This window comes from Argiope bruennichi, chromosome 7, assembly GCF_947563725.1.
Source record: "Argiope bruennichi chromosome 7, qqArgBrue1.1, whole genome shotgun sequence".
In the NCBI taxonomy this organism is placed as follows: domain Eukaryota; kingdom Metazoa; phylum Arthropoda; class Arachnida; order Araneae; family Araneidae; genus Argiope; species Argiope bruennichi.
The window spans coordinates 56878969-56901242 of record NC_079157.1 but is presented as its reverse complement, the minus strand read 5'-3'; the positions used below and the strand labels follow the sequence as shown (position 1 = coordinate 56901242).

Below are 22274 nucleotides of genomic sequence, written 5' to 3'. Positions count from 1 at the left end.
TCTATTTACAGATGTATTAGGCAGTGTGTGAACATCTGCTTATCGCTTTCGCGTGGTTTCGAAAACATAACTAGAAAGATTCTAAGTAAATAGTTGATATTTCTAAGTGGATTCAGTTGCTGAAAGCCTCCGAATTTTACGCTGCTAAGCAGATAAAAGTTTATGACTACTAAATGTAGCTGTTACTTTCTGTACTGTATTTTAATGGACCGTTGAATATAACATGTGTGAACAATTTGCCACAAACAGTTATGGTTTTAATTACTGAAACATAAAATGGAATCAAACACATAAAATGTTCTGTAACTTTTCAATAAAAAACGGTTGCGGCTCATGATCATGACGTCATAGGATCAACAGACGAATAAAAATAGCAAAAATTGTCCAGCTGGTTGAATACGTCATTAAAAAGTCTGAATTTATTATATCGTATTCAACCAGCTGGTGACTTGTATTACTTCAGAAGAAACTTTGTTATCAAAACATTTTTATGTGTCGAACTTGAACGATTTTTCACGAACGTTCGGAGTGAACAATTGCTATTTTCCATATATTTTAAAACTATTTATTTCAAATAAATCGTTCTTATATTAATAGGATGGGAAAATTTTATATTTTGATATTCTGTTTAATATTTAGAAAGATGATAGGATTGTAACAGAAAAAAATAAGAAATATTTAAAATTAGTCTTAATTTATTTATAACTTATAGTAACCCAACTAATTGGCTGTAAGGTTCAAAATGGTCGACGGGGTAAATAAAATTTGAATAAAATAGTGGAAAAGGTTGAAAAATAAAAAAATCCATTCCAAATGCAGTACTATCTTGTCTGTACTGCATTGTCTCTATCTATCTTAGGGGTGCAAAACCACCTATATAGATTATTGTTTTGCGTCTCCTAGTGGATCTTGTGACTCATTCAAAAAGTTTTTGTCTGATCTGGATCATTGATTCATACTTATATTTTCAAATGATCTACTGCCTTACTTATAAATTATATTTCCGTTATATTCGAGCATAATTAAGTTGTACCTGTTTTGGGTAAAACCGACTTTAAACATATGCTTTAAATTTCGAGTTATAAGATAGAACTTTAAAAATATAGCTTATATAGGATGTTAATAAATAAAACATATATTGTAATTTTTATGTTTTGCTGACTTTCCTGTCGAGAAATAATTCTAAAGATCTCATGTACAATGACTTTTCTCCGATGTTAATTACTCATAACAAATTTGCTGCAATATGCAAAAAATTTATTTTCGTTAAATTTAATTACATTAATTATATATTTTTTTAAAATTCAGTTAATAAAAAAAGATTTTTTAATGTTAGATATATTTACTAAGAAAATTATCCGCACTAATCCTCTATAGGATTAATTGTACTTAAAATTCAATTTGCATTAAATTTATTCACAGCATTGAATTAAAAAAAGTTTTTTTTATATAAAAATGCTGTCTTTTTTTGTCAATTTTTAGCTATCTAAAAATACGAAAAAATATGCACATGTAAAATTTACTTACTTTGCAGATTTTAAAGCATTTTAGCTAAAATTTGCTTCCGTAGAAGAAAATGTTTCTATTCTAAAATGGGGCTCATTTTAATAGAATTTTAATGTTTTAATAATTAATTGAATAGAAAATGATATAAAATAAAAGCAAAATAATTCTTTAATACCTGAATTATTATAAAAAAATTGATAACATTTTCGAAAATTAAATTACTGCACTTAGGTTCCAAATGAACTTTTAAAAATAAATTACTCAAAGTAAAAAATAAATAAAAAAATTAAAAAAAGAAATCGACTTTATTGAAAAATGCATTCTGTAAACATTTTAAAAACTGAAAAAAATTATTGAGCCAGATTTTAAATCCGTGCTGTATTAATAATCTCGTACTTCTTTTGTTTATTGTGTACATAAGCTATCTTGATAGAGGACGGCTTAAACTTTACTATGGAATATCCTCTATTACGTTTTCATTCATCAATTATATTTCATTCGCCTATTTTTAGCTTACGTTTTCATTCATCTCATGAATCCACCATCTCTTATGTTTATACTTCTTACGTTTTATATAGTTCCATGATATCATAATGCTGTTAAAAAGCAATTTTCTAAATAATTATATCTTCTAGCTTACGCGGTACTGTAGCTTCAGTTTTTTTATTCGTCTTGTAAATTGTACAGATATTTAATACAATTCTTATTCTTTAACTTAAAGCAATGAAAAACAATCACACGATTAAGTTTTCAGCGGAAAAATAAAAATAATTCTAATTTAAATTCAACAATGAAAAAATCTGTTGTTATTAAATTTGTCTAATTATGTCAAAAATAATTTTTAAAAATTACCAAAATTTAGGGAAAAGTTGTACGACAGTTCAATCGCTGTCATTAAAAAGACAATTTTGTAAATTTTTAAGATGGTGTCAAAATCAGTTTTATGCAATAATGCTTTCCTCGGTTATCGATTAAAAGAAACATTAACTTTTCATTGAATTTGTTTTTAAATTTTCGAAACAAAATCACTCTATAGTGGTTTTACACCTCTCTCTAAAGTATACATATGTCAAAGTTGGAAACTCTTCATCAAATGGTTTGGAAGGCAGATTGTTTGGACATTTGCAATCTTGATTACACCATGATACCATGGTGGTACTCTATAAGGAAAATTATATACAGACCAGTTGTACAATACTCAATACACAATATATATGTTGTACAATACACAATATACAGACCAGTGAAAAGCTATTATAACAACACTCTAATATCTATTATATTTTTATACTACAAATTCACTGCTTAAGGAATCATGAACATTATGCTATGCATAAAGGATTATATTGAAATTAAAAACAGCCAATATTTCGACCAAGCCAAAGCGAGTGTAAAAAAAGTAACCTAATCTCTGGCTTGCGCCTAATTAATTACGAAAAAATTAATAAGTAGTTAGTAGCTGCAATATCATGTTTATTTATGGCTAATAATATAAAGGAAATTACTATTTTTTTACAATTGTTTGTCTAATAATACTAAAATAACATCGAATCACAGTTTTTTTTCAAATAGCAGGGGAATGATATGAATAATGAAAATCGATAAAATAATCAATACAAAGTCTTTAAAAGTTTCATAAAACTGTTCCTTATAGTTTGAGCCCATATAAAATAGATACTGGAAAGAAATTTATTCATAATTTTCACTCACCTTTTAAAAGTATGCTTCTTATTTACCAAGCAAAAGATTTATATATGTATGTATCAAATATCTTATATATCAATTTATATATATCAATATATTTAAAGCATTTGAATTCAAAAAATTTAAAAAATTATATCTCTTTATTTCGATTGACTTTATAAAAATTGCGTTTTATTTCCATAATAATTTAAAATATTAATTTTATATAACCTTTCCAGTTTATTTATAATTTTTTCTTTCAAATACAATGATTCATTTCTAAGATATATATTTTTTATACCTTTGAAACATAATTAATTGTTTGATTCAATAGTAATCCGTTTCCTTTGGATATTAAAAAAATAAAATGCTTTTTCAGAAAATTTTAGTTGAAACCAGCAAAAGAAAAATGAAAAAGCTTTATACACAAAATGATAAAAACAAAACAAAGATAAATGGCTAAATACCTGCTCTTACTATTCCTCGTGTTAAAGCTTGAGCAAACGTTCCTGCTCCGATAAATCCAACTCTCAGATACATTTCGGTTTTAAATTATATAATACTTAAAATACTATAAAAAAGACTCAATATATAGTAATACATAAAATAAAAGAAAGTTTCAGAAAGTTATCACAAAATAAAATATCAGACATCGATGATTCCTTCCATTTGGGAAAGTATGATAGTTGGTAGTTCAAAAGACTGAAGCTGTATCATAAGATTAGTATCTGACTTTTCTAAATTGTCCTTCATTTACTTTGTGATTTTATTTGACGAGAACATTGTGATGTTAACGATTTTCTTCTAGCAGCCATAACCTGTGCACGTGACACTTTACGAGCCTGTTGATCGGAAAAATAGAACTTTTGTCATAAAAATTTATTTCTAAATTTATTTTACAATAAACTTCAATACACCTGGAAGAAGAGAGTTTCACAATGTAGAAGTTTCTGTAATTTTTTCTATGACATATATTTGCCCTTAAAGAACTATTTATAAATTTACCTACTAAGACATTTCAATATACATGGAAGAAGAATATATGGTATTGTAGAATGTCTATATATTCTTGCAGTAAATAAGCAGATAAAATAAATATTTTGTCTTTAAACTTCTTGGCTAAACGACTTACGAAATACAAACAAAAATATTTATAGTAATATTTTATTATTAGAAAATAAATTGTGTTCTTAATAGAAATTATTAATCATCTGCTTTTATTTATACGGAAAGTACTAATAATCTGCTTTTATTTATACGGAAATTACTAATCGCCTGCTTTTATTTATACGGAAAGTACTAATAATCTGCTTTTATTTATACGGAAATTACTAATCGTCTGCATTTTATTTTAGTGTTCCACCAAAATTTGTTATTGTAATCTGGCAATTATTTCTGCGTCTCTTATTCTTTTCCATGATGTGTTCTAAAGTGAGTGTAAGTGGTGTAAACTAGATACAGAAATAAAATTTTGTATTTGTAATTTTATTATCAAACACGATTAAATATGAAAAGATTGAGAATTACAAGTGGAAATCATTTATAAATGTCTTAACATAAATTTCAATATAAATTTAATAATAACTATTCATTGATATAAAAATATTATTCATTGATATAATATTTTTACAATTGAAAATTTCTAATACAAAGTGAAATTTTTGAAGTCCTTACTGTGTAAAAATGTACAGAAAGAAAATTTTGAAAGGTATTCCTTTCCTTAAAATCATTATCTGAATTTTTTTAAAAATTGGTCGTATGTAACAAACTTTTTTGAAAACACAATCAACTGTAATTTATTTCAATGAAAATCCCTCGCCAAATGGGTTTCTTTGTTCCAATTCGCAAATCTATCGTATGATTAAAAAAGAAAAAAAAAAATATACAATAGCTATAAAATGCATGTAGTAGAAAGCTATAAAAACATTTTTGTTTTATTCTACACAAATAAAAATTAAACAATAAGTTTCGTTACATTCGATAATACTATAAGAAAGAAAACAAAGGGCTATTTCTAGAAACTGAAACATTTTTATTGTATCAAAACACTCAAAGTTCAATATTTGGTCATTTTTATACTAAAAATCCTAGGCCTAGAAACGCCTTGGAATTATTTTTTCCTTTGTACATATCATATTTTTCATCCATAATAACTAACTATTTTTATTTATAACAAAATTTTTTATTCTATTCCTTAAATGTTCAATACGAGGTTACTATTTTATTTCTTACAGGTTAAAAACAAAACTAAGTAAATCTTCAGATGATTAAATGTTTACATTTTTTTAATTACTTGGATTTTATTTGTCTGAATCTTATTTGACAAATTTAAATAAATATTTATTTTAGAAAAGTTTGTTAACAGTTGTCCGCGTGAATCAAGGTTTCCCGTTTATGTATTTTGATGAATCGATCTAAAACAAAAACAGTTCAATTTTTTTAATTGCTCTTCGATACTTTTTTTAAATAATTTTAAAGATAATTTGGTTTAGAATTCTAAATCAATCTTCTTTTATCAATTTTAATTAAGTTCTTTTATCAACGTTTGATAAAAGAACTTTTCTTATTAATATAGAGGATATAATTCTACAATATCACGTGAGATATTTTTCTGATTTCTGTTTGTTGTTTACATTTTTTATTAACATCAAACGTTAGTGAATTATATCTCCTAAAGGCCATTTTGTAATTTTCCTCTTTCTTCTTGTTATTTCTAATTTATCGTCTTTACTTATAATAAAGATGAAAGTGTGTGTGTACTCGTCTGCCTACAGAACAAACCGTTTGACTCGAAGCTAACAAACTTGACACGTATATAATTTTTAAAGTGAAAAAATGCACCTCGCAGCTATTTTTTTTGAAAGTTCAACTGGAATTTTAATTAAAATTTCAAAAATAGCTTAATTAGAATTTCAATTAAGAAAAACTTTGGTATTTTTCCCCGATAACTTTCGAAAATATTACAATACAAAACTGTTTTTTACATCATCTTAAAAACCAATAAAGTATCTTTTTAATAATAACAATATTTTGACTGCATAAATATTTCTTATGTTTTCGTAAATAAAAAACTTTTTTAACCATATTTTCTAACAAGAATTGCAGGAATTCTGAACGAATATTAAACGTATCATGAACGATAATTCAAAGGAAAGAGAATTAAGAATTCTGGAACAAATCAGTCATCATTAAAGTTGCAAATACATTTTCGTTTCTGCTTTATAATTCGAATTACTTTCTTAACACAAATCATTATAGGTAAAACACATTTCAGGAAAGTAAGCAATGCCTTTATTTAAATCTAAAAAGAATCTATAAAAGATTTAAACCTACATTTAAAATACTATTAACATGAAGAAAAATGCCAAATTTTATATAATTTAGATTAGAAATTCGGTTACATTGTTAAAGTATATCCACTTTTTTTAACGATTTTTTTAGGGCAATTGACAAAAAATAAGGGAAATGCAAAGTAAAATGCACAGAATGGCGTTAAGCTTCTGAAATAGCATGAATTATACATTTATCAAAATGTGAAGCTTAAAAATCTGTTAATTAAGAAGCTATTAATGCCAAGTTTCATAAAATGTTTGATTAAAAATTTTAGGTGTTTTTAATCCAGTTCAGCCAGCGGAACGTTAAAGGCTATCTTCACTTATAATAAAGATGAATATGTGTATGTGTTTCTGTGTTTGTACGTATTTATAAGTTGCAGGTCAGACCGTTTACCTAGAGCTACCAAAATGGATACATATATTCTGTGGAGGATGGAAATATGCACCTTAAACCGGTTTTTTTAAAATTTTAATTAATTAAAAATTAAGCGAAATTTCAATGTTTTTCCACTATAACTGCCGAAAATATAACAGTACAAAAATAATTTTTACATCATTTTAAAATTCACAAAAATATCTTTTAAATTATACCAATCTTTTAATATACATTTTTTTAAAAAAAATTGATAACTTTTTTTTTAAATTATGCCTATTTTCAAACAATATATTAATTAAAAAAAAAAAATTGTATGAGCACATTAGGCTTGCATGGAAGAAAAATTAGCTTTTATCAACGTGTTGCCATTATTCTGACAAATCAAATTAAAATATTAAGTTGCCTCAGTGCAAACTAAATATAGCAAAAAGTAATTTTTAGCATATGTCGTATAAAATAAAATAAATATACTTTCTAAAAACAAAGAGGTTTGTTTTTAGAAAGAGAAGAAACAAAGAGGCAACAAAGAGGTTTGTATGATTACTAAATCTGTATTATTAATTCAATATTTTTGTGTTATTTAAAACGAACATGATTTAATATACACAAAATATCCATGTTAATCAGAACTGAATGGATAATTTTTGAGTCTTGAGTAACAGTCACACACATTTAATAAGAGAAATCGTCTAAATGAAGTAAATTATTTTTTTTATTTAGTTTCTGACAATAAATATTATGATGAATTTTATATTTTTATGCAGATTCTCGGTTATATGAATCATATTTAGTGAAAATTCGTAAGATACTAACATTTTAAATGAAAAGAAAAGAAGAATTCTATTATGATTGAAGCTTAGTGAGTTATGAAAATTTGAATACTACTATCTAACAAAAATGCGCGATTTTTAGATTGCACATCTCAAATAAAATAAGCCGATCAGCGTACTAATGGGTATGTCGCTAAGATTATTGTAGTTTCTACAATCTTGGAGTTTATTGCCAAATTCGTCACGAAGGCTGGGAGTCATTGATCTGGCATCCTTTCAGTATTTATCAGAGCTATTTATAAAACTGTTTTCGTAATCACAGTACTAATTGCATAGGGAAGTAATATAGCGGGTACCTATGTACTTAGGAACACTTTTTTTTAATGTACACATATCAAGTTATTTACCTGTTTAAAATTATGAAATTGATATACATACTTAGCTATACTAATTAGTTCTTATTGGAATCATTATAAATAATTAAAATAATAAATTCTTTCCAAAGCAGATTTGTCTAAGAAGTTTCACAAATGACCTTAGGTACAAGATACCGTTGTATCTCGGACCTAATATACCTAGTATATACTTGGTATAACTAGGATTACTCTCTGAAAGTCATATTTTACTTCGTAATAAATAGTGAATTAACATATAGGAATTTTATGAAAGAATAATAACATATAGTACATTTATTTATCATGTATAAATAATATGATATATTATAAATAACTATAATATAATATAATATATCATATAATAACTATTTAAATTGCAGTGTGCCAGATTATTAGTAAATTACAAGTATTTTCATATTCATTATTATAATTTGAAAAATTGAATCCAAATGTCAGTTGTATCTAATGAGCCTTTGAAGCACCAATTGATTTTTTTGAGCAATTTGTACACAATATTATTATTATCTGCTTCATAAACAACATCTTTATCATATAGAAACTTTTTCTGAATTTGCTATGTTATTAGATATTCACTACTATATTGTTTCTAATTAATATCTATTATTTCTGCAACATATAAATGTTTAGTGTTTTCTGACTTGTAATCTTTTTTCCCAATAGTATCACTTGTATCACTTACTGTAAAATTTGCATCTTTAGTGGAATCAGAAGAAACTATAGTGTCTAATAATTCTTTGGGTGCCTTTATCTAAAACCCAAGGTTTTTTTAGGAGTTTTTATTTTCTTTTGGCCATTCTAATGGAAGCCGTTTTGGAAATGCAATCCTTTCCAAATGCCAGCCTGGTTTTCGAAAGTTTCAACAACCAAGTAGCGACAGATTACTGAAAGAGGGCATTCTCTTCGTCTTTAGAGACTACCGTCCAAATAGAATCTAGGAATTTAACTGTACATATTCTAGCCAGTATATCGGTTATATTTTGTACAATTAAATTCCATATTTTTGGAATGTGTCTCCTAACAAAAGTCAATGCAGTATTGTTCTGATTAGTCCAAATTGTCGAGCTGCAGCCGAAACTGGAACTCGATCTTTCAAACTTGCTTCTGCTACTGCATTGCTCTATCTCCATTAAGTTTTGATTTCTTTATTCCATCAGGATTTCTAGACATTTAAATATATATTATGAATATGTAGTTAAAGAAATTAGAAACCCGCGGTAAAAAAGTGGGATAAAGATTAAAAATTTGATTACAATATGGTTGAAGCCTTAACTAAAATTATACTTTTGCTTTCAAAAGTATAAAATAAGTACCTTTTTTAATAATTTTTCATGTTTATTTAAACAAATTAATTATCTGCAATAATAATAATAGTTAATGTATTTTTGTAAGTCAAGCACATTAAAAGTTCTTAAGCAAGATATACAACCCTCCCATTTAAAAAAACATTCAACAATAAAAAAAAGTATATTACTTCAAAATGATTAAGATAATCAAAGCGTTTCCACTATTTATTATGAAAAGATTTTCAAAAAATAAAGCATAAAGAACATGGTTGCTGTTATACCTAAGTCCATGTCCCTAGATACATAGAAATTATTTAGTCTTATGTATAAGGTTATGCAATTTCATACAAAATCTCTTCTGTTGGAACACCTGCATAGAGATGAACTTATTTAATGTTCCAATTAATATCTAATGTTTGCAATAATTAAAATAAGATTAAATAATTGAAATAATAATAAGATTCGTAATAATAAAAGAAGATTATGAAACTATAATCCTTTTCATCTTTTGAATTTATTTAGAATTGGCGATTTGTTAGGCAGACGATAATTGACTGTCTCCTTAAAATAAAAAAAATTATTTAGAAATAAACTGATTGGGCACCGAATAATGTAAAAAACGATGCCTGAACAATCTTTGAAAATTTTTTTGGATGGATGATGAATATTTTGCAGTCATTTAGGACAATCGAAAAAGATGTCAGAAGTACCACAAGAAATAAAATAATCAAAAATAGGTGGATATAAAAGGATGAAAGTAACATATTTAATGATATTTTTAAATCTAATTTAAATTTAATTAATTTCTTAATTTTTATCTTAATTTAACCCATATTAACTTCATTCTAAAGTGGTCTCTTATTTCCTGATCCAATTCGCATCTTTTTATTTAATTAATCCTACACGAGCTCTGTAAAACTGCTGAAATCAGCGAGTTTCCACGCTCCGAGTGAAGAGATAAAAATCCTTAATGTTTACAGCATTCTTTTAAAGATACTTAAATTCCCTAACCGACACGTGTCAAAGAAATCCCTATCAAAATCTAATAGCAAAATAACCGGAGGTAAAAAATTTCTGCCTCTTCTGCTCTTGCATCGCTCGTAAACTGACGTCAATTTCATCATCTTTTCTTGTACATAAATTATGCCTCCCTTGATGGAATAAAGTGAAGTTTTAAAATTTTTAGAAGTTTATTCTCTCTTCGGCCATGCAACTGCTTAAAAATATGTTTCATATAACTTCTTTTCAAGAAACTGACCTAAAATGATGCTTAATTGAAAAGATTTAAAATAAATCAACATACAACCTTTAATAATTAATACCACAAATTTAGTGCTGCTAATGTAAATTCGTTTAAAAATGATAGTTTCATTTAAAGTAATAATAAAGTCTTCATTTAAGTAATAATAAAGTCTTCATTTAAGTAATAATAAAGTCTAAAGTAATAATCAAGATTTTTCTTTAAAAAATAGTATTAATATATTGTACATAATACTGAAAATTATAATTAAATTTTAAAATTAAGCTTCCATTTTTAAAGTGAGATAAATTTTACCCTTGAGTAACAAACTTTGAATACTGATAATACATTTCTTACTTTATAAGATTTATGTGTTTACTATTAAGTATTCAATTTTAAAAAATCTTTATTTATCGTTCGTTGTCAATCAAAAAAGTAATAAGCTTTTGAGGAAAGTAATCTGGCAATATAGCAAAAATGTTGCAGTTCAAATATTAGGGAAGAACATCATGTGGTTATATTTAAAAAGCTGCAATATTACTTACTCTCTTATACATTATTATAATTTTTGATTTCTACTCCAAATTAATAATATGCCGTGGGTATTGAATTAGAAAAAACAATTAAAAATTTCACATTTTCTTTTTAAAAAAATATAGACATGTTAGACGTGAATTCGAGAACAATAAATTTATTTGTTGTATAAATATTACATTCAATTATATTGCAGGATGTATAATTTTCATTTATTAAAAATATTATAGAAATTATAGTATTTTAAAATTACCATTTTATAATTAGTTATATGATATTTATTATAGAATTTAATATATTAAAAACAAATCTTTATTGCCATTTTTATAAAAAAAAAATTCCTCGTCTTCTCTTGTGTTCTCATTATAAGATCCAGTTTTATTTTATTCCAGTCGAATTTTTATTACGATCCCGTCAGCTTTGAATTCTGCCGTTTAAGAAACGTTTCTAATTGATGGAAATGCTCCCTTTTCAGGAACGAATTCAAAAACATTTAGTAATTCTATAATTTTCTTTATTTTTTCTTTTTGATTGCAAAAAAAGATCATAAATTAGCAACTTTTGAAACAATAAACATACTTGCGCAATCGTCTCGTTCTCTTTTAAGCGCTTAAACACAGTTTTTGAACCTTATAATTTCATTTCTCAAGGTATCATATGAACTCATACGTGAAAACAATTAATTTGTACTCCCTTTTATACACCGCATCTTAGGATGAAAGAAAATAGAGAAGATGCGACCGAACGGCAAGCATAAATCTCAAAACAAACACTCCAATCCAACTAAGATCATTTGTAAAATGGAAATTTTCCACCTGCAGTTCATGGCCCATATGCATATGCTTTTGCAGCTGTAAAAAATAGATAATAGGATAATGACCGTCTGGCTCGACTGAAAAGAATGATATGATTTTTGTAATCTGAAGAAATCTATTTTATCATTCTATGAGTCACACATAGTTTGAAATATTGTATCTATTTTTTTTTAAAGTCAATATTTGCAGATATCAAATATCAGTAACTGAATTGTTGTAGTTTTGATTTAGTGCAAGGATTCGGTTATTGACCCCAATATGAATTTTTAAAAAAAGTTCTTTGTCTTAAAAAGGCAAAAAAAGAGCAATGTACTTCGAAACAATATCAGCGATGAGATAGATCGAATATGTATCTGCTTTTTTTTTCAAAAAAATAACATAAAAGTAAGCCGAAAGTTCTTTTATAATGAAAAGAATCCAAGCAAGAATATGATCTGAGTTAAATAAAATAACAAGACAAGTAAAAATTCTTTTATAATGGAAAGAGTCATCACATTTATGCATTACTTTATGCGCCATCTACATCTGCATGACGAAAAAAGAATGCGTCAAATATAACTGACATTATTTCAAACTTACTGACATCATTTCAAAACTTTATATAGTTCTCTCCATTCTGTTTTGCATTTACCTGTCTACATCTGTATGTATCTAATTATATTCCCCTAGAGCGGCACCTCAAAAATGGTAACGAGAAGCTAACAGCATGGTGATTGGTTCTCGCTTCCTAATAGGTATAGAAATAGTGTGGAGTTCGCTACATCCTACCAATAGCGGGACGGGTTGTATTGTGTCCGGTGATGGCCCACAGGACTCAACCATAGTAATCGCCAATGTTATCGTGGTTTTCCGGTCATTCAGATTTATCCGAATTCCTTCGGGGAGGGGGGCGGAATAGCCTTTTGTGGGTTATGCCCAATTACATCACAAGAAATAACAGCAGTATTTTAAAATTGAAGCACTTTAAAATTTTCCCTTCCTTGTGTCATTTTGAATTGAAACCTTAATTTTGAATACAATAAAATATTTTAAAAAATCTATTAAACGCATGTCTAATGTTGAAACCTACTGAATCTGGAAAAATAAGCCAAATCATATTTCGATCACAGCAATGAAAAAAAAATGCCAGGATGAAATGTCAAGAGCAATAACGTGAAAGGTCTGTGCTCCATTTCAGCATTGAAATATGTTGTTGTAAAAGATGCTTAAAATGTTTAAAAAATTAATATAAAAAGGAAGAACACTGTCATGGCAAAAAAGTTTGATAGCATTGAAAAGATAATTTGTTGAATTTTAAGATTCTGTAAAAATAATTTCTCTAATATTTTAGGATACTATCGTGGGAAAATGCAAAAATTTCATTTTATTTTAATTTAAAATTTGGCTTAATCGCAGACATTTTATTCGATTTTTTAATTAATTAAAAATTCAAAAAGTTTCAAAAGAGGTGCACATTTCTAGACTCCAAAATATACACGTGGTATGTTTGGCAGCTGTAGGGGAAACGATCTGGTCTGTAGAGCGAGCACCAACATAAGTACTTTAATCATTATCATTTGTAGATATTTTGGAATTACGAAAAACTTTTCTGCTTGAAAAGGGATCGGGAGGGGGGGGGAATTTATACTTTCTTTTTCTAAGTGGCTAACTATATTATGAAAGGAAATGCTGGATAATAAAATGTCACATACCAGCACTGTTTGATGTATCATTGTATGTATTTGAGTGCATATGTTATATGTATGTATTTGAGTGCACAATATAAAACTTTATACACACTAAAATAAAGGTTTAAATTGTGAATGGGACAGTGCCGCTGGAATTATTAGTTTTTTAAAGAAAGGCCTGAGGAATGAATTATATTCGTTCGAATTAAATTTCTTTTTAGCACTAGAAGTGCTATATAGAAATTGCGTTAAATTATTGGTGATGGATTTAAATTTTAGGTCTAAAATTAAATAAGGTAAGGTCTAAAATTAAATAATTACACGTTGGAAACATTTGCGGATGCACCAGCTCTACAGTGTGCCTATATATATGGACTATATTTTTAATACATTTTATTAATTAATCTCTAAAATATTAAATCTCTAAAATATTAAATCTCTAAAATATTAAATCTCTAAAGAATAAAAACAATGTAAAAATTAAGAAATCTCTGATAAACATATTAGCAACTTCAGAATTCTTTACTTTCTTTAAAGAGGGAGTATTGTAATTGCCAAAGAATTTGAATTTGAGATTTTGACAAATTTCCACATTTCAGATCCCCCCCCCCACAAGTTCTAAAAACGCATTTTGGCATTATGTCTGTCCGTGAGTCTGTGAATACGATATTTCATGAATGCTTTGTGCTAGAAAGCTCAGATTTGGTATATATGAAATGAGGACCAAGTATGTAGTTTTCTATCAAATTTTGAATAAAATCCATTTGCCGGAAGTCAGTCTGTCTAGCTTTCTGAGTTCAAATGAATTCAATACCATATAAAAACATAAAGATCCAGATAGATAAAATTTGGTACATAAGTTTAGCATCTAAAGTATAGCTAATTATCAGATTTTGAATCAAATCCATCAAACAATTGTCTGTCGGTCAGTCGGTCTATACTTTCTCAAGCATGGCTTAAATCAGCGAAATTCGGTCTATTATCTTGTCATTACAGTTGAAGTTTCGTGGCATATTTTTGCGTCAATCGGTCGGCAAAAAGGCCTCGAAAATACATATTTCCTCGATAGATTCAGTAAAAATGCCATATTCGAGCCAAAAATCAATAAATATATATACAGCGAAACTATCATTCTTTAATGCCATGCAAGGTATTCGTGGCCTTACTCGAGATCTACAATTTTACACGGAGGAAGGGATATAAAACCTCCATTGAAGAATATGCGAGAAAGTTTCGTGGAGACTACTCCAGTTAGTTTCTGTAAGAACAAACGAACAAAATAAACAAAAAAAAAATGCACAAATTTAAAATGAGCCAATTACACGCACTTGGCGATTGTTGTCCTAGAGATATTCATACATTTTGATAGGCAAGCTAATATAAAATGCTATAGAAGGAGGGTTCAACATTAAATCAAATATTGCTATTGAAAGTTACGCGTGCTTGGCGATTTGTTAGTTCTTCGGGAATAATAGAACCGTTTAATTTCAGTTAAATCTGCTAGCAAGATTTATTAACGCTTAGAATAAATTTTTAAGCAACTAATTGTGACAGACATATAGCCATGCTATTTTAAAAGCTTTACACCTGTTTATTGTTCACATGGACTATTCTGATGAAATCGAGTGGAGTTAAATGCATAAATGTCTGAAAAATCTATATTCTAATTTCACATTGCCTTTCTCCATATTTTGATTTTACTTTTTTTTTTTTATTTCCTACACAAACTGAATAGATAAAAATCGGAATTTCTTTTCGTTAGCTTTCAGTAATAGGCGAAAACCATGTGTTTAAATATTTGATGAAATAATGATAAATAAAATAAAATTAAATTGCTACAAACAAAAATAAATTTAAAAATATTGCCAAAATTTTGAAAAATTAAATTAACAACGAATTAAACGGCAATTAAATTGGTAATTTTTTGAATTTTATAGCTATATAAAATTAATTATTTGCAATAATTAATTAATTAAATTAAAATAATTCTTTTTCTGAAATTATCCGGGAAAATCTCAAAAATTAGCTCATTTTTTAATGAACTGAAATTTTAAAATAATGCATATTCCTATCCTCTAAGATATAAATCTGCCAACTTTGGTAGTTTTGGATTGAAAGATCTGGGCTGTAGAGGGCCAGCACACACACACACTCCTTTATTATTAATTGAGATAATAATACATCCATTATATTGGGTATTAATAGCGAAAATAGAAAACGATAAATTGTATCAATTTTTAAACAAAAATAAAATACATGTCATACATAAAAAAAAGTATCTACATACAAATAAAAACCTTATATTTAAATCATACAAATGCTATTTGACACCATATCCACTTAATATTACTTCATATTCAAACATTTAATCTCCAATTGAATTTCAATGAATCCTTCGAGAATTCCAATTTAAAATGGTAATCAAAAAATTTTATACTTGCCTGCAGCAATAAGCCCTCTCGCCAAGGCTTGAGCCATACCACCAGCACCGATAAACCCAATCCTCAACATTTGAGTAATTTAAATTGACAAGAAAAATATAAGCATCAAATATGACAGATGGCAATTCTATAAGACGAATACAGAAACTAAAAAGCAACACACGTGGAAGAACAGTAGCACAGGTTGATACTTGAAAGCGAAATGGCACAAATCGTCGATAGCAATGCGGGTGTATGTCTATCTGCTTCGAGTGCACACGCAGTATGTCCTCTGCTAATTGGCTTAGAGAGAAAAACAAATAAAACGATATGCTGATAGAAAGAACTTGAGAATATTCAATGATAAAGGTGTTCGTTCAATTTTATCAGGTGTGAATTAGTAAGATTTTCTTGCTTCAGATTGTTCTGTTCAAATTAAGATTTCTTCTTCTGACCGCAAGTAAGATAGATAAAAACGGGACGGAAAGTACTATAGGGAATTTCTTTCTGTTTTCGATTTTGAAATGAAGTTTACACAAATAATAGTTACGTGAGGGTGTTTGTTTGTTCAGGGTTTGTATCGAATAAATGCATAGCAAAAAAATAGAAAAATGTTGTTTCTTCTATATTTATTCTGGAACATACCTCACGTTTTTCGAAATGCAAGTGAAGAATAGCAGTCGGATACTGTGGATAATAAGATTTCTTGATTTCAACTTTAAGCGAAACTTTTCAGGGAAAAATTACCACAATATTACCACAATTACCACAAAAATTACCAATTTATTTTGAAATTTTCATTCATTCAAATGTTTTTGTGCATAAGTGTGCACAAAATATTTTGCAAACAATTTTAAACGGCAAACATTTTTTAAGCCTACTAGACAATAGCGCAAACAAAGAATATTGTAATGGATAAATTGTTTTATACTTAGTTGTAAATATTGCATAATATTCTAAGGAAGAATCGAAGCTTGAATCAAACTCAGATCACAAATTTCCGAATTGAAATAATAAAACTCCTCTAAAAATTTTCTGATTTTTAATTCCAACTTTTATTATTTGAAATTTGATATTCTTTTTTTTTCATTGGTCTGTATTTCATCAAATCGTTTTAATTATTTATTAAAGTAATTAATAAAACATGGCAAATTTAAATTCCTAAATGTTTTTTTTTCTTTTTTATTATCTAATTAGATGGCATCTCCCATTTCAGAATTGTATAACTTTAGAATCCATAGAATATTCTAGAAGTTTGTGGATTATGTACAATTTTTGTATCAAACAGCTCAATAAGTCGACTGCACGATGATTAAAGAGTTATAAAACTGATTATATTGTATGATTTTTAAAAGGAACTTTGCCTTCCAGTAAAATTATCCCAATTTTATTACTTGATATTTTTTATTCTCTTTTCTACTGATTGTAAGTCTTTTATCGGCTGTTCTGCTTAATGATTAGAATATAATTTTATAAAGGCGAGAAACTTAATTAAAAAGTTACTACTTTACATTTTTTTGTAGAATTTAATGTTTAATGAAATAGTTTTATAATTTCCTTCATAAAATTTTAATTTCAAATAATGATGCAAAATTTTTATAAAGTAAAATATTTATACGTATTTATTACGATATTTACAAAATGTTCTTTTCAATACAAAAAAAAAAAATAAATAAATAAAAATAAAAAATAAAAAAAAAATAAACAAAAATTGAATTTTATATTTAGGTCAATTTCCTTATGATGTAGAGAAAATCGCAAAGATTTCAAATGTTTATCAAATTATGTTTATTGTATGAAGATTTTTGCATAATAAACATTTATGTAACATAAAAATGATCTAAACAGGAATAATTTTAAGCTACATCTTCTATTCATACTGACTATATTTATATGAACAGCATAACGACTTTATTCAATAGAAAATCTTCTAAAATAAAGTATTGAAATCAAACCAACATAAAAGGTCTCAAAACTTTCTCGCGTACTCTCTCAAGCCAGAAAACGCCTTACTTGGCTTTGGCTTACAATAACTACGGAATATTAATTTTTGGCGTGAATTTAGTCTTTTTACTGAATCTATCCTGCCATCCTCGGCGAGTAATTAGATGCTTAATCCTTGCCATGCGCGTTAATAGTACCCTAAAATCGAATTTGCATTTTAGATAGGTTTTACTCAACCGATTGAAGCAAAACTTTGACATAAAAATGCACTTCCATTCACAAATTTCCATAACAAATTTGATATATTTAAATCATTGCGTTTTTGAATTACTGTGTTTATTTATTTCTGAAAGTACAGACCGACAGACAGTCAACCGGTATTTGGAATTTTATCGAATCTTGTCTACATGGATCGTTTCGTTTTGTAATAATTGTGTTAACTTATGTTCGAACAACCGGAAAGACGGATTCTCTCTGTTAGATTTTATTCAACATTTATTAGAAATCTGATCCTAATTCCAACAGTTTCGTTCAAATCGTTTTTGAGTGATCTTTGTAACGAACAGACAGACAGACGGACATTTTCCAAAAAATGTGTTTTTCGAACTCAAAGAGGTCTAAAATGTAAAAATTCGTCAAAATCTCGAGTTCGATTTTTTTTGACGATTATTGCACTTTCTCTATACTACATATGCGAGAAAATAAGAATTTGTCATGAGAGTTTGATAAATTTACTATGTTTGAAATCTTCCGTGTCTAAAAAAAATATTTTTAGCCCATTATTTGTGAACATAATAATTCAAAAACATAACAAGCTAAACGGATAAAAAAATGGTATCTGGCAATTCACCATATTTTAGGTTTCGATTAAGTTTTGGACAAAATACGCCCAAGAGAACTCTGTCATCTTGTTTGTTCTCAGTAACTCAAAGTTTCATAAACTAAATTTATGAAATCCATATAGTTTTCATACAAAAACTGTCGGCTTGTAACAATGGGTTAGACCAGATTTATCAAGCGATTGATTACGTATCTATCTCATTTGTTAATCAGTAGTAAAGAAATAGCTCAAAATTAAAACGCATGTATGAATGTTTCTGTGTGATTTTTATACGAAAACGGAAGATTTGTGTCTTATTTTAGAAAAAACGCAGCAATGGATACAGTGTTTGTTTTGTATGGCTGAATGCATACGAAAAAGATAATGAAAAAGCAGCATAAATTAAACAAATCTTATGACTGAAATTTAGAATTTGATTTTGACATTCAAATAACAGATCCATATCAATTTTTTTAATCTAATCGTCAGTGGAAAGAGGTTCAAAATCCACAATCTATTCTCTTCACCTAAGAAGCTGAATTCAAAAGAAGATATTAGAGTGCCCCATAAGTTTCAATCCTATTTCTAATATGAAATGAATACACAGTATTTACTGTTTAAGATATTATTTATTTTGTTATATAAGAACCCTGTTGCTGTTTCATCTTCCTCCATCTTTCAGGAAGCTTCATTATGCCTTCTTTCCAAAACTGTTGTGTTTTGGACAAGAAATAATCCTCGAGGTGCACTTTCATTTCGCTAATGGATTTAAAGCGCTTATCGCGAAGAGAATTTTTTAAGGACAGAAAGAAGTAATAATCAGACGGAGCGAGATCTGGTGAATATACAGGATGTGGTAAAACATCCCAATAAAACTGTAAGAGCTTCTCTCATACGACTAATGCAATATGTGGTCTCGTGTTGTCATGATGAAAAACAACGTCTCTTCGGTTCATTAATTCTGGCCGTTTTGTTGTTGTTGTTGTTATACTAGCTTTTATTTGATCCACTTGATGACAGTATTTCGTAGAATGCATTGTTTCGCCTTAAGGAAGGATCTCGTAGAAAATTATGCCTTTCCAATCCCACCAAATGGACAAAAGAACTTTTTTTTGGGTGTAGTCCCGGCTTGGGATCTAGTAGAGCTCTGGTACGACCGATACTGATGGCATAGACGGCTAATAAATAAGCCTGCATATTTGTACAAGCAGAACCAGATAAAGCCATTCATAGTGCGATGAGAAAGAAACTTTTGGGACACCCTAATATACTGCGTATTATCCGCCTTTGGTAACCATCTAATTCAGCAGAGTTAATGGTTTCTAAAACTTTATATTAAATACTTTATTTAATTTTTTTCTTAATGTCTTCTTTAGCAGCATATGTTAAACTTCAAATTTTGATAGGCATGAAATTCATATTATTTTTAAAATGTTACATTATTTGTGCATTTTATAATGCAATTTCCTAAATTTCTGTCATCTCATCCAAAATCATAACTTAAAATGTAAATCTTCTAATACAAAAACTTTCTTGCCGAACTTATTTAAATATGCATGCACATACAAAATGTTTCAGGTTTGCTTGTGAAGTTAAGCTTAGTTTGGAACTACAACAACATTTCAAGAACCTATTGAACATTGAAAAATAAATATCTTCATACCTCCATCAATAATGAAAGAAAAATAAAGTTCGAAATAATAGCAGCAAAAATGAAAACGATTTGAGTTTCTTTAGAATATTGAAATTTATTGATGTAAAAATAAACTTTAAAATTTTTAATTTATTCAGAATTATTTAAAACAAAGAAAATGTATGCAGCAATTAACTTGGTATCATTGAAAAGATACTTTTTAAATTTGAAGGCAGTGTAAAACTTATATTTTAGAAAAAAATATTTGATAATTTAATTGAGAAAAGTCAAAATTTCGTTTAATTTCCAATTAATTTTTTAAAGCGCTTCTATGTACACATTCTCACTTTCGGATCCACAATTAACGAAATTGATGCAGATATACAATCTTTAAAACTAAACAATTCCTTGGAATCTTCTGTAATTCGAGATTTTTACTAACAATTTTGAAAAGGTATTACCAGTTAAGAACAATTATTAACATATACTTTAATCAGTGAGTTGAATATTTAATTAACGGATTAATAAATAAGAATTTTTAGTTTTTAGTCTTAATTTATAATAAATATAATGGAACCAAGAAATTTTTTTAATTGAATTAACTAACAAGTGATACCACACCTATTTAAAAATTTATATTATTTTAAAAATTCAATCAAAATAATATAATTGATAATTAAGTTCTGAAAATATTAACTATTGTTTTCTCTAATTATTTTGACATCTCATTTAGAAGCAACATGAGAGCTATTTTGAGACGACAACGCAGCGAAACATAACGATGACATCACTTGCACTAGACACTTCCCTCCAAATTTCCGCACCATACTAAAGGGAAAGTATTTAAACTCCAAAGTGAGATATTACATACATCAGACCTATATATACGACAACTCATCAGTAAAATTGAATTTCCATTCAAGAACTCTTTAGTCCCAAAGTCAATATCCTCATTGTTATCAACAGAGGGGGATTTCAAACTTGACAGACTAAGCAGTTGCCTAAGGTCATTGGGCTGAAAAGGACAGCAGGAAGGTCGATTAAAAATATTTTATTAATCTAATTACCGAATAAATTATATGTAAAAAATATAAATTTTACGAATTCTAAAATATTTGTATAAAGTTCATATTTTTTCAAGTAAAATTGGCCAGACAAATATCATTTTCAATTCACTTAATTATCACAATGTTTATAAACATCGAGCACTCATGAGTCATAATAAGCGAATAAAAATATATGAATTTTTATACAGTTAAAGAAATGAAAAATGAAATAAACCTGTTTATTTACACCTAATACCCCCTTACCTTATATCCCCTTTTTTCCACATAAAATTGTGGACTTTGAGTAAAGCTGCGAATACCTTGCAAGGCATTGGCGGATGGCTGTTACAACATATAGATCTTGGGCGTGAATCTAGCATTTTTATTGATTCTTTCTCGAGAAATATATTTTGGGTGCCTTTTTGCCAGCCGATTCCCACCAAATCGCAGCTGTAATCATGATAGATAAATCGAATTTCATTAATTAAACTCAATGCGTTTAACGAATTATTTCGTTCACGTGCACGCGAAAGTACAGAACCGTTTGACAGATATTGTTCAAAATTTGATAAGAATTTACATTTTAGATGCTAAAACAAGCTTAACAAATTTTGAACATATAGTAAGCAAATTTCAGCTAGCTGGAAGCCTTTTTGAGTTATCGTGTTCGCTAACAGACATAATGTCAAAAAAGTGCTTCTTGCATTCAGGAAGTTCTGAAATGTGAAGACTTGTCAAAAAGTCGAGTTCATGTTTTTTGACAATTACACTTTCCATGTACTTCGT

General features: G+C 27.6%; 1 protein-coding gene across 2 annotated transcripts in view; it reads right to left on the bottom strand.

Annotated features, from left to right (window-relative positions):
- LOC129975653 (pyrroline-5-carboxylate reductase 2-like) overlaps positions 1-16454 on the bottom strand; it is a 33584-nt gene extending 17130 nt beyond the window's left edge. The window contains exon 1 of one of the 2 annotated variants that reach the window (XM_056088755.1): positions 16067-16454. In XM_056088755.1, coding sequence (XP_055944730.1) covers positions 16067-16136 — 70 coding nt within the window. In that variant the 5' untranslated portion in view covers positions 16137-16454. Of the gene's footprint in view, positions 1-3656; positions 3935-16066 lie in introns of those variants that run through there. The other variant, XM_056088754.1, reaches the window with a different exon arrangement.
- Positions 16455-22274: the final 5820 nt, after the last annotated feature.